The sequence below is a fragment of the Micrasema longulum genome, unplaced genomic scaffold (assembly GCF_059751315.1).
Source record: "Micrasema longulum isolate JH-2025_06_02 unplaced genomic scaffold, ASM5975131v1 h1tg001647l, whole genome shotgun sequence".
NCBI classification, from domain to species: Eukaryota; Metazoa; Arthropoda; class Insecta; order Trichoptera; family Brachycentridae; genus Micrasema; species Micrasema longulum.
Window position 1 is genome coordinate 24,425 of NW_028278826.1, and position 12,525 is coordinate 36,949.

General features: G+C 33.0%; 1 protein-coding gene across 1 annotated transcript in view; it reads left to right on the top strand.

Annotated features, from left to right (window-relative positions):
* Window positions 1-1,815: 1,815 nt before the first annotated feature.
* The window catches only part of LOC148274443 (glutamate decarboxylase-like), a gene marked incomplete at both ends in the record, with an annotated part of 64,963 nt that continues 54,253 nt past the window's right edge, over window positions 1,816-12,525 (top strand). Inside the window, 2 exons of the mRNA XM_088237114.1 lie at window positions 1,816-1,925; window positions 4,188-4,314. Of these exons, the coding sequence (XP_088093240.1) occupies window positions 1,816-1,925; window positions 4,188-4,314 (237 nt within the window). The remainder of the gene's footprint in view (window positions 1,926-4,187; window positions 4,315-12,525) is intronic.

The window sequence follows — 12,525 nt, forward strand, 5'->3', positions numbered from 1 at the left end:
ATTTCTCCGTTATAATTACTAGTAGTTAAACACTGACTTTTTCTACAAAACCCATAGTTTACCCTGAAGATGGCTCCTGCAATGGTAGCCGAAACGTCGGAACAAATCCAACACCCACGGTATCACGGTTGTCCATTATATATTTACGTATAGGTTAAAATATTTATTTTTTTAATAATTAAATCATATTGGGAATAAAAAATGCATTTTATTAAAATCGGTGAAAAATCGCCAATGCAATAGAAAGTTTACCATTGTGTAGCATGTTGCGTACGTAGTAAAACAGTAATACTAATATATAATTGTCTCACACAGTCTTTACGTCTCACTCTTGATACTAGTATATTCGGAAGCAAAAGACACAATTTCACGCCTCACTTGCGCGAATAGCGAAGTTTCGCGACTTTTGTCAAGGGCGGTTCTTTTGCCCGCGCTGCGAGCGTTGCCTATTAGGTGAATTGGTTAAGCCGGATGAATCTCACCCACATGGTAAAGGTTTCAGCTCTTTTACTTCACAAAATTCAACAAATGGAAGAGTTGAAGAAATGTAGATGTTGAAACATGAGCAGAATGGTGAATTTTTCACTGTCTGTAAAGTGGCCACTCAAACCAGTATGACAGGTCATAAGCCCCCATATTCCCCATATATTAATTTCTTAAAAATTTTCTCTCTGTTGCAATAAATTTATATCTAAATAACTCCCTAGGGAGGAAACCCAGCATGTCTGCAAACGTTTGGACATATTCAAAACATTGTTGACTTTTAACTTAAATAAATAAGTTTCGGTTTACTAGCACTGGAAAAGAAGCCAACCTTCGGTTTCCGTTTTGGCTGAAAATTTTGTTCTGGTCGGTCACAAATAATAGTATAAAACCTTCAGTAGTCACCCTGTATGGGAATCACCAGGGTACAGAACAATCGACCTTATTGAAGAGCGACTTAAGGCGCTCATTAAATAGTGTTATAAGTGTCAGTTTGACAGCTCGGCTGCTCATTGCGAACTCCCCTTAAGCATTAAATGTTCGTTTTATAAAACGAAGTGGATACGGCCTTTAAGCCCAATAAGACATATCGCAACATGAAATGAGCAAAATAATGTTTTTTTATCGATTTGCACAGTTAAAACCATACCTCCTCCACGGCTCCACGTGTTAGCGAACAAACGTAGAAATGTAAGTTTATTTTATATTACTGCAGATATGTACTTGTGGGAGGTATTTATTTATTTGACTCTTTATATACATATACAATAAGGTGTCCCAGACTAAAAGGGCAAATATTGTTTTTACAGATTGAGACACGCATACCCTCTTTTTTTATTCCATTTGACCTTAATAACTGAAATAATAAATATTATGGAAATCAAACAGCGATAACCCGTGTCGACTTGATGTCAAACTTTGAATATAAAAGTTTGTATGGAAACCATAGGGGAATATTTTAACTTAATATTTATTTTGTAAATAAAACAATGGTACTTTGATTATTGTATCATATTTATTATTTATTATACATATTAATTATTTAACGGACATTATTAATTAAATTTTCTTTTTAAGGTTTGTTTTTTACAGTCAGGATATACTTTTCTGTGTTCTTGTACGCAACGTAATAAATATTGTTTTTGTTCCTCGTCCACTGTGACTTAGCCATGAAAGTCTTGCATCAACTTAACAGCTCTTTCAGCCGTATCATTAACTGCTTTCAGTGACTGCATCTTCATTTTAGCGTGTTAAAATTAAGCATTAGCAGGCCACGAAGTAGGACACTATGTCGAATGAAATAAATAATACATGTATTTTTTATTGTTTCAGAGATCCTTCCTATGCGGGAAGATGGATTCCCCCAGACCAAGGAATTCCTTATGAAAGTGATAGATGTCCTCATCGAATATGTTAAAAATACTAATGACAGAAACGAAAAGGTAGGCAAATATTATTTATTATTTATTTTTAAATTTATTGCAAAAAATATATATATACACACTCAATAACAGGGAATCTATATAAAACCAACTAATGTAAAATGAAAACGGAGTGTTTTTTGTTTATGATAGTCTCCATCTAACATGGCTCAGCCTGTTCTAAGAGGGAGATTTTCTATTTTTAGAGCATTAGTAGTCCTATACTAATAAAACAATAACATAAAAAAGAAAAACTAAAACTACTTAATTATAAATTCCTAGCTAATCAAATTTAAGAAATTAAAAATCGTTATTATACAAATATAAAGTATATATATGTGCCAAGAATGCATGTTACTTAAACATAAATAATATAGTATAATATATAATAAAACAAATATAAAGCAATGAAATACATAAAAATATAAATAATATGTATACCAATTATATAAAGTACTTCGATTTTTGATTTACGTATATTTTTCAAAAAAATCTCTCGCTACACTATTTATATGTGCAGATATTTTTATTTTAAATTTTGTTTTACATTTTGAGTCTTTTATACTTGGCAATAAATCATTAAATATTTTTGGAGCAATTACATTGTATTGCTTTTTACCAAAGGCGGTTGATACAAATAGGACAATACAGTTAATTTGTGTTGCTGAACGAGTGTTTATATTTTGTTGGGTTCTTTTGACCTCACTTAATTTATCATAAAATTTAAATAGTAGGCACCTCACAAACAATTGTCTTACATCCAATATCTTTAAGTCAGCAAATAGATCTTCCGTTGAATACGAGTACCTCAAGGGTTTTTTGAGAATGATCTTCATGATCCATTTTTGTGCTATTTTTACAGGTTCAAGGATTGAACGAGAGCAACCTCCCCAAGCTAAATTGCAATATGATAGTTTGCTTTGTCAAAAAGTTACTCATTAGTTTAATTATTTTCATAAAATGATTTTAATTTTGCCATCAATCACCAAGAGCTTTACCCCGAATATGATCCACATTCTTGACAACAATCTCCATAATTTGGAGTATCAGACCTGTACATCATTTAAATTCTTGACGTAAATCTCTGGATCTAAGAGTTTCGCCCCGTACATTATTTAAATTCTTGACATAAATATCCGGATATCAGAGTTTTGCCTGAATATTATTTACAAACTTAACTCTTCAGAGTTTGAATTCTTGCTCTGAATATGATTTGAATGAGGACGTTCAGCCCTACGGGAAATTCGATATGAAAAATGTATACTTACACGCGGAAAAAAATTAAGGCTTAAATTCTGTACCTTAGAGGCAGACGGATGCAAATCCAAACGTCAAATGTTCAACCAAAGCCTAAAGAATTTACTTTCTCTAAGCGATTTCTAATAATTTATAGTTTTTATAAGTATTTTCAGTAACTTAATACATTGGTTCTTTCATTATGAGGCTTACATTTCTTCAAAATCAATAGACATGATCATGAACTGGATACGAAAATCGAAATGTCATTTCATTAAATTCTGGATTTGCATCCGTCTGCCTCTGAGGTACAGAATTGTACTGCGATGTTTTTTAAAAATATAGGAAAAAATAATCATCATCATTCCCTTTCCGCACCTAATGGTGCATTGGGCACTGCATTGGTAAACTAATCGCAGAGTATCTTGATCATTTTTGTTACATAAAGGTAAGATGATCAGTCTTACACTTCAGGTACCAGTCCAGGGACTATGAAATATTCTAGTGTGAAAACACACTTTTAAATAAATAGTTCGAATCAACCATGTCGGGAATTGAACCCGAGTTCTCTTGGATGGTAGACAAACGCGCTGACTATTACACCACGAGGCCGATAATATACGAAATTAAAAAATATACAGAAAAAATAACAAAAATAAAAAGTATTTATCATAACGTCACTAGTTCTTCCGAATCAACCAATAATAAGACAGCTTTGAGAGGTTTCCGGCTTGCGAAGTCAACTGACGAATCAGCAGAACTCGTTGAGAAGAAGGGAAGAGAACGAGAAGTAATTTAAAAAATCAAAAAAATACAAAACAAAAAAAAATCAAAGCGCTGATAATATGGTACATTTTGGCTTAGTTTAATTGAAAATATATAAAAATAAAATATTAAAAAAAAAAAACACTGAATTTCCTCATACCTTGACATTAATCTACGGATTTGAGAGATTCGCCCTAAACATGATTCACGTTCTAGACATACATCTCTGGATTTAAGAGTTTTGCCCTGAATACGGTCAACACAAATGGCTTCGTCTTCCAGGTTCTAGAGTTCCACCACCCTGAGGAGATGAAGTCTCTTCTGGACTTGGAGCTTCCAGAGAGGGGACTACCGCTGCAACAACTCGTCCAAGACTGCGCCACCACCCTCAAGTATCAAGTCAAGACTGGTAAGATACATTAATTTATTGATAACATTAATATTTATTTTTGTAACAAAAACAATATTCTAAAATTTAAGGACATATTTATACATAGAAAATTATTATAAAGGAAAGTAGTGAGACACAATGGTATTTAGTAGACTTGGTGGGAGTGGAAGGGGGAGAGAGGTTTTTATAATTGAATTTAATTCAGTGATCGTTTGAAAGAAGACAACTTGTTATCAAAGAAATCAAGACTGGTATGTTTGTTGGCAGACCTAAGAATTCTGGGCATAGGGGAATGAAAACCATAGTTAGTTCTATGGTTATCGGTATGAAAGAGTAAGTTTTGTCCGAAGTTTCTAATTAGGATATTTAATTTTATTGAGCTCAAGTAGTTCAGGCGCATTAAAAAATGAGTTGAGAATTTTAAATAGGACTAAAAGATCTGATTTATTTCGACGGTCTTGTAGAGAAGATATATTTAAGCTGGTTACTAACTCATTATACGTATATTGGTCTCTGGATAAACCTCCAACCTAACTTTCTTAAAAATCGATGTTGAACTGATTCAATATTTTTGACGTGAACGTCATAATATGGAGACCAGATAACAGAGGAATACTCTAGGTGCGGGCGAACTTGGAAACAGAAAAGAGCTTTAAGGGTATTGATATTATTTTAGTTAGTTGTACTTCCGTTAATAAATCCAATGAGTTTTAAGGTTTTATTGACAACATGTACAATATGAATTGTAATAGAAATAAATTACTATTTTTTCTGTGGTTCTGAGAAAATCGACTCAAACAACAATTATTATTAACTTCTCGATATACAACGTAGCTATTTGCCATAATATAGTTTCATGTTCATGTAACTTATACATTGTGTATTATTAAATTAACGGTGATTTTTTTTTAATTTGCTCTTGTTGTGAATACATTTTTCTACTTATTTTTATGTGTTGTCAAAACCCCGAGTAAAATAAAATAAATAACTTTAATAATACCTACATCAATAATCCATCAGTTTATCACTATAATCTGTCTTTATAAAATAGTATTGTATCAAATCGAAAAGCTCAATGGGGCGGGTAAACGAAAAAAAGAAACCGGATGTGGACAAAAGCGCGCCAAATATCGGATCAATTCGGATGGCCGCGGCCGCCGATTACTTCCGGTGTTTCATGTTCAAAGGCAGAAATAGAAAACAAAAGTACCTACCCGCGTAAAAATAACTGGCCTTAAGGTGCATTTTTTTCAAACAAATGTAAAATTTATGACAATTCGTTTTTGCAAGTATTAGTGCCTGCCAAATGAACTAAGCTTTCTTAAGCAAGAGTAAATGATAAGAAAATACTTTAACCGATTACACGTTTTAGTTTTTTTTTTTACATGTATTCGTGTGCAGTCTTAGTTATTGGGATATTTTCTAAAAAAGGAGGTGTTGGAAAGCCACTAAGACAGGCCGACGACATTGCCTCAAAATAGCTAGAGCCATATAATTAAGAATAGTCCAGAAGGAGCGTAGAATCATATTTGAATACATCGGACTATGTCCAACAATTCCCCTACTTAGACACACTTTCGCCGAGCGCATACTTGAAGTCACCGAGTAATATTGCCAGATCGCGAAGAATATAACCATAACACAAATGTAAGGTAAAATAAAACAATTTGTTAATTTTTCTAAAACTGTATTGTGCACTCGGAAACATTGATTGACACAACAGAGTAGATAAGTAAAGGGTCATTTAATAAGAGTAATTTAATTAATGAAATTTGACCTTAAAATATAAAACAAATTTTATTTTACATAAAACGGATATTTTTATATCATGTTAAATAACATTTTATGTTTTTAAAATAATGTTGGCCAAATGTCTACCACGACGCTGTTTAATCCGAGGTCAAATTTTTATTATTTTCCTTATTATATGAGCAAAGTAGGGTAAAAAATTTTACTACCCTGGAAACACTTCCATTTTGTTTCTTCGACAATCTGACAGATGTAAAAATAATTCAATTTTTAAGTAATGCATTTGTGACAAACATTTATTTGATAATTACACATAAAATGTAATTGCATCCTGTTTCTTTAAGATCCTAGTTGTATTTTTACACTTAAAAAGGACACAACACGGCATGGTTAAATTCGAATCAGGAGTTGCGTACTGAGCGACGTCTACAAAGAAACTAATGGGTCAAAACGTAAACCTACTAATTTATGAGTAGTTGAGTCGCCTTCTGTTCGATGTGCGTATGCGGTTTCTGGACTATTCTTAATTCTATGGCTAGAGCATAGATGATTGGAAGAGCGCTTTATCCAGCAACGCTGAAGAAGAAAGACTAAGGGACCATCTTGTTTTAATGTTTTTCACTTTTAATATTCGGAGTGAGTCTCGTTTCTTGTGTTTTGAAGCCTATGCAGTATGTGCGCCGGTCCATAGATAATTCGACATGAAAAGGGCGGGAAAATGCCCCCGGCCTGTTTTTGACAAGTGAATCGATAAGACTAAAACCCAGTTGATTTGTGAGTGTAATATTTTTTCAAAACGGTTTATGCGCTTTTCGTATCCAATTATGGATATAATAATAATAATTATAATTATGGATAACTTATAGAGCGCCATTTTCGTAATAAAATACCTCAAGGGCGCTTTACAAAGTGATTTTATAAAGATATAAATTTAATTTTAACTTTTTAATTTAAGAAAAATAATGTACTTTTTCATATTACTTTTTCACCACATGCTAAGAATTTATTCAAATGATTTAGAAAACAAGTGAGTTTTGAGTTTCTTCCGAAACATCACTTCACTCTCACAGTTTCGGACCTCTGCTGGGAGAGTATTCCATGCCGTAGGGCCTGCGACCGCAAATGCACGTTCGCCGAATTTAGTGCGCTGTTTGCGTAGAGGTAAAATAACTTTTCCTTTCGACGTAGATGTAGCTGGATAGAGCTCTGAATTGACGTTTTTCGCGACATGATGAGGTGATCAGTTTTATACTTAAGGTGCCAGATCGAAGTCTATAAAATATACAAGTGTATGGGCACTTTTTCAATAAATATTTCATCTTACATGGAAGATCAATGCACTGACCATTATTAGACCACGACGCAGACAAAAAAGACTGCCGTAGTATTTTTTCGTTATTCTTTTGATTAAGTATTTGACATTCTTATTTTATTCTCATGAACCTTTTATTAATCGATGGAGTTTAGAGCAGCAGTGTTATTAAACTAGCGACCCTTTAATTGTGCTCCTACTTTTATCCGATAAGTGGCGCGATCATCATCTCTAGAGCATATATTTATTTTATTTTTTATTTATTAATAACAAATAAAAATACAATATTACAACTAAATACAATTTTTTACATTTATCAAATACATATATTTACATTAACGTTTTCCATTACGTAAAATAAATTAACAATTCTCGTGTACATAATGGGGAGTGACGTCTTTCAATAGTTTATTTTTTTTTAATTATTAATATTTTTAGGATAGTATAAATAAATTACAAAAAAAATATAAACGATTTTTTCAATCAGTGTTACATAAAGAAGAATTATAGATGTAATTTTTCACTTCTTTCTTAAATATATTATATTTCTGACTGTACTTTTTATTATCTTTGTTCATTTCATTAAAGAAAAATATTCCTCTGTAACTGTAATGATGTTGTGCAGTAGTTGTTTTTAATTTAGGAATTAAGATATTACCACCTGTTCTAGGTCGCGTACTTACGTTTTGTGACCTATAAATAGTACTTTTTATTTTATCTATTTACTCTCATTCGGCTCTCTTAAAAAAAATACATTTAAAAACTACGTTTTTTTTGTTTTATTTTTAAAATCCTTGTCTCTATTAGCAAACAGATACAATATACATATTAAGTTACGTTTGTAAATTTATTGATAATTTAAAGTTGCTAGAATTTCATTCGTCCATGCACTTTGTGGCTGCAAGATGATTAGTTATCTAGCTTCAATAGGTTAATTTTATTAACTATCAAATATCTCAATTTAGTAAATGAGGTCTAAAATTCCAACCATCCATGCGCTCTGTAGCTGCGAAACGTGCTGTAATATAGCTTCTATAATTGCAATATATCATAATTGGAGACCAGGAACTAGAATCCCAACCGTCCATGCGCTCTGTAGCTGCAAGACGTGCTGGGATTCATTTATTTTTTGTACGGCGCCCTTGAGGTGATTTTCGCAAAAAAAGCGCTACATAAATAATCTATATATACTCGTACCTTCTTATTATTCCTGTATTTAATTATTCAAGAAAGGCTCTTATTATTTGAAGATAAAGAAATCAACTGTGTTTAAATTTTCCCAGCGCGGGAATTGATAGACGTCAAACGCCATATTGGAATTCCACTCAGTATTGCCAGATTATCGGATCAGCGGACGTCTTCCCATTGTACGGCAGTACCTACTCCGAGCGCGCATAGCGGAAGAATCCGGGGCAAATAGTATCAGGGGGCAGTGTTTATGGAGTGCCGGAGTAAAGAGCATTTATTAAAATAAATTCTGTACTTGACGCGTAGTGAGAATACCCCACGGAATTTGTATCTAATGGATGTAACTGCGTCGGATTTTTTCACAAGATTTGGACACGTTGTGTGCACATTATTAATATATTATTTGTTTTCTTTACTAATAACATTTTACAAACATTTATTAGGGATAGAGACAGAGTTTATAGCGGCACAATCAGGAACGACCCATGCCTTTAAACTTGTTCCGACTCGCTAGAAAATCCATGTCGAGAAATGTTATTTGTTTCTTCTTGTAAAATCTATTAGTGATCTTATAGATATTGTTGACTAGCTACAGAAAAACTTCGCTCGTTTGAGTCTTAATATTAATACCATAAATACCAAAAATATATAAATGAGTTACCTTTTTTAATTCTTACCGTTCCGCCTATCTTCATGCAAAAAAATTTGCTAATCGGTGGCTTCGTTTAGACGTGAAGGAAACACAAACAAACAAACAAACAAACAAACAAACAAACACATTTATAATATTAGTATGGATTTTTTCATTTGGTATGAAAAAAATGTATTCTATTTTCCTTTTCACCTCTCCGGCTATTACTATGCAAAAATATATGTCAATTGGTTGCTCCGTTAAGACGTGAAAGAATGAACATGAACATGAACAAAAAAACAAACACGCTTTCGCATTTATAATATTATTTTTATTTATTTATTTCGAATAGAAAACATATGTAGGCATGTACAGGTTAAATTAATAAAAATAAAAACTATTAACAATGTATACATAGTAGGGCCTGCCATTTAATAATATATGTTTTCACTAAATTATACTACAATAAAGCGACGACAGTTAAAACTTTATAAATAATAATATTCAATGTATTAATTTTCAAAAAAATATGGACAAACCATGGAGATAGTGGGAAGGAAAAGAAGGAGATTGATAAGGAGTGGTAAATAATTATTAAAGTATGAATTAAAGATGTCGACCTCGTGGTGTAATGGTAAGCGCGTTTGACTACCAAGCAAGATGTCTCGGGTTCGATTCCCGACATGGTTGACAAGAAATATTTATTTAAGAGAGTGTTTTCACACTGGTATATTTTATAGTCCCTGGGCTGTTGCCTGAAGCTTAAGACTAACGACAAAAATGATCAAGATGCGATGCGATTGGTGTACCAATGCAGTGCCCTATGCACCATTAGATGCGGAAATTGAATGATGATGAGATGCAATGTGGGCCTTAGCGACACTTAGCCACACAAGAGAAAAGCCACTCTTTGGTACGAATTTTAAATTTGTTTCCTATTCATATAGAAAAGAAAATAAATTTTTATCGTGGAATTCATACATTAAAAAAAATAATTAAAATAATATTTTTTACGAGAGCATATTGTACACGGGGACCTATAAAAAAATTTTGCCACGAGGCGGACTAAATAATTTTTAAATGTATATTTTTTTAAATACTAACGTTTTCAATAAGTATAGTGTATCACATCGCTCTCTAGCGTCAACGTAGCTATTTCCTCTTGCCTTTCCTCCCCGAACATCCCTGTAGATTGTAGATTCCTATCTCGACATTCTGTCCTTTGTCTGCGCCCATATCGAGGGGTGTCTAGATGTGCGCAAGGAACCACCGACGCCGATTATCCGCACCATTTATTCGGATAATTGAATGCTTATTTCGATCGTCCGTGCGAGTAATTTGCAACACGCAAACAGATATAAGAAAGTTTTATGCTTTAAAAAATAATAAATAAACAATATTTTGAGTTGGCCAAACTTTTGTAGATAAGGACAGGATTTAACTCCCAGTAGCTCAATCACAAATAACTATCGACGTGCTTGAAAACATGCTAAGCGTTTGAGCGATCACAGTGAACAATAATGAACATGTAACAGTGTAAGCTCTAAGTCAACACTCGTGTCGGTTTGTTTTTTGTTTTTCTCATAAATAAATACATTTCACTGGCGAAAAGTAGGCGTTTACTATAAAAAATAATACAATATATTGCATTTGCAAATTAGTAAGATGTATTAAATAGAAAAACAATATTTTGAGTTTGTCCAAATTTTTGTAGACAAGGACTGGATTCAACTCCCTGGGGAGCTGTTTATATTAACATTTTACAACAGAGATGAAGAACATTTAAGATAAGGTAATATAGAAGTCTAGGCATCTACAGGGCTTATGACCTGTCAATGGCTGGTTTAAGTGGCCGAGAATTGTAGGAATATAGATGTTCAAATATAGGCAGAATGGTGAATGTTACACAGTGTGTAAAGTGGCCACTTAAACCAGCCATTGACAGGTCATAAGCCCTGTAGATGCCTAGACTTCTTTATTACCTTATCTTAAATGTTCTTCAACTCTGTTGTAAAATGTTAAATAGAAAAAAGTGAAAATTAAATTACAATTACTATGGCGACGGCTTTTCTTGACATTTGGGTTGCCAACCGCCGGCTAAATGCAATAAATAGCATGATAAATAATAAATAAACAAATAAAAATAGCAGTTTTGGAGTATTTTTCATATTTACAACGGTAAAACTCAAATATGTGATTGCGCAGAAGGATTATACGTCGCGAAACGTAAATATTTTGACATTTAATATTAGGTGTTCACGGATGTTGCATTGTAATCGCGAATACGATAAACAAGCATGGTGAGAAATTGTTGTCACGTCGCTTATTAGCACGTCGATAGTTATTTGTGATTGAGTTACTGGGGAGCTGTTTATATCATATTAACATATTACAACAGATGTATGTTAATCTCAGATATTTTCATCTGAAGAACATTTAAGAGAAGGTATAGGCATCTACATGGCTTATGACCTGTCATTGGCGGGTTTAAGTGGCCACTTTACACACCGTGTAACATTAATGTGTAACATATTGTTGATAAATCCACCTGGTCCATGAAGAAGTATATAAATAAAAAAATAAAATTTTAGGTGTTGCTTAGTATGTAGGTGCAATAATTCAATCAGATCTCACCCGCATTAATAAAGGTTTTAGCTCTTTACAAAGATCAACAAATAAAATAATTGAAGGAATATAGATGTTCAAATATGGGCAGAATGGTGAATGTTTCACAGGGTGTAAAGTGGCCACTTAAGCCAGCCAATGACACGTAATAAGCCCGGTGATGATCAGCGCATTTGCCTACCGTAAAGAGGTCTCGGGTTCGATTCTCTACACGAAATATTTGTTTAAAAAAGGCGTTTTTACTAATTGAATATTTCATAGTCCCTGGACCGGCATCTGGGGTGCTATTTTGAATCTTCCCGTGGGGTTGAGAGCGGTTATTTTGTGGATTTCATTTTTTTGCATGCGCCTTCACTTTGATTCATATATGACCACAGATAAGTATGCCGAACATATATGAAATCAATATTAGTTCTACGTTTTTGTAGACTAGAAATGTTTAACATGGACTCTTTATCAGCATAAGAATAATTACCTCTCTTTAGTCCAAGCATCCACGCTACTTTTCGAAGCAAGCGATTTTGGACTGATTCAATGTGATTTATGAAATTCACATATAATGGAGACCAGACCACCATTCTAGTAGGCATATTCTAGAAGAGGGCGAACAGTTGAGCAAGATTTTTGATTGTACGGACAAAAGTCAACTCTGAAGATATTCTGTTAACGAAGTCAAGCAATTTATGATTTATTCACTGTATTATCTAATATTTATTTATTTATA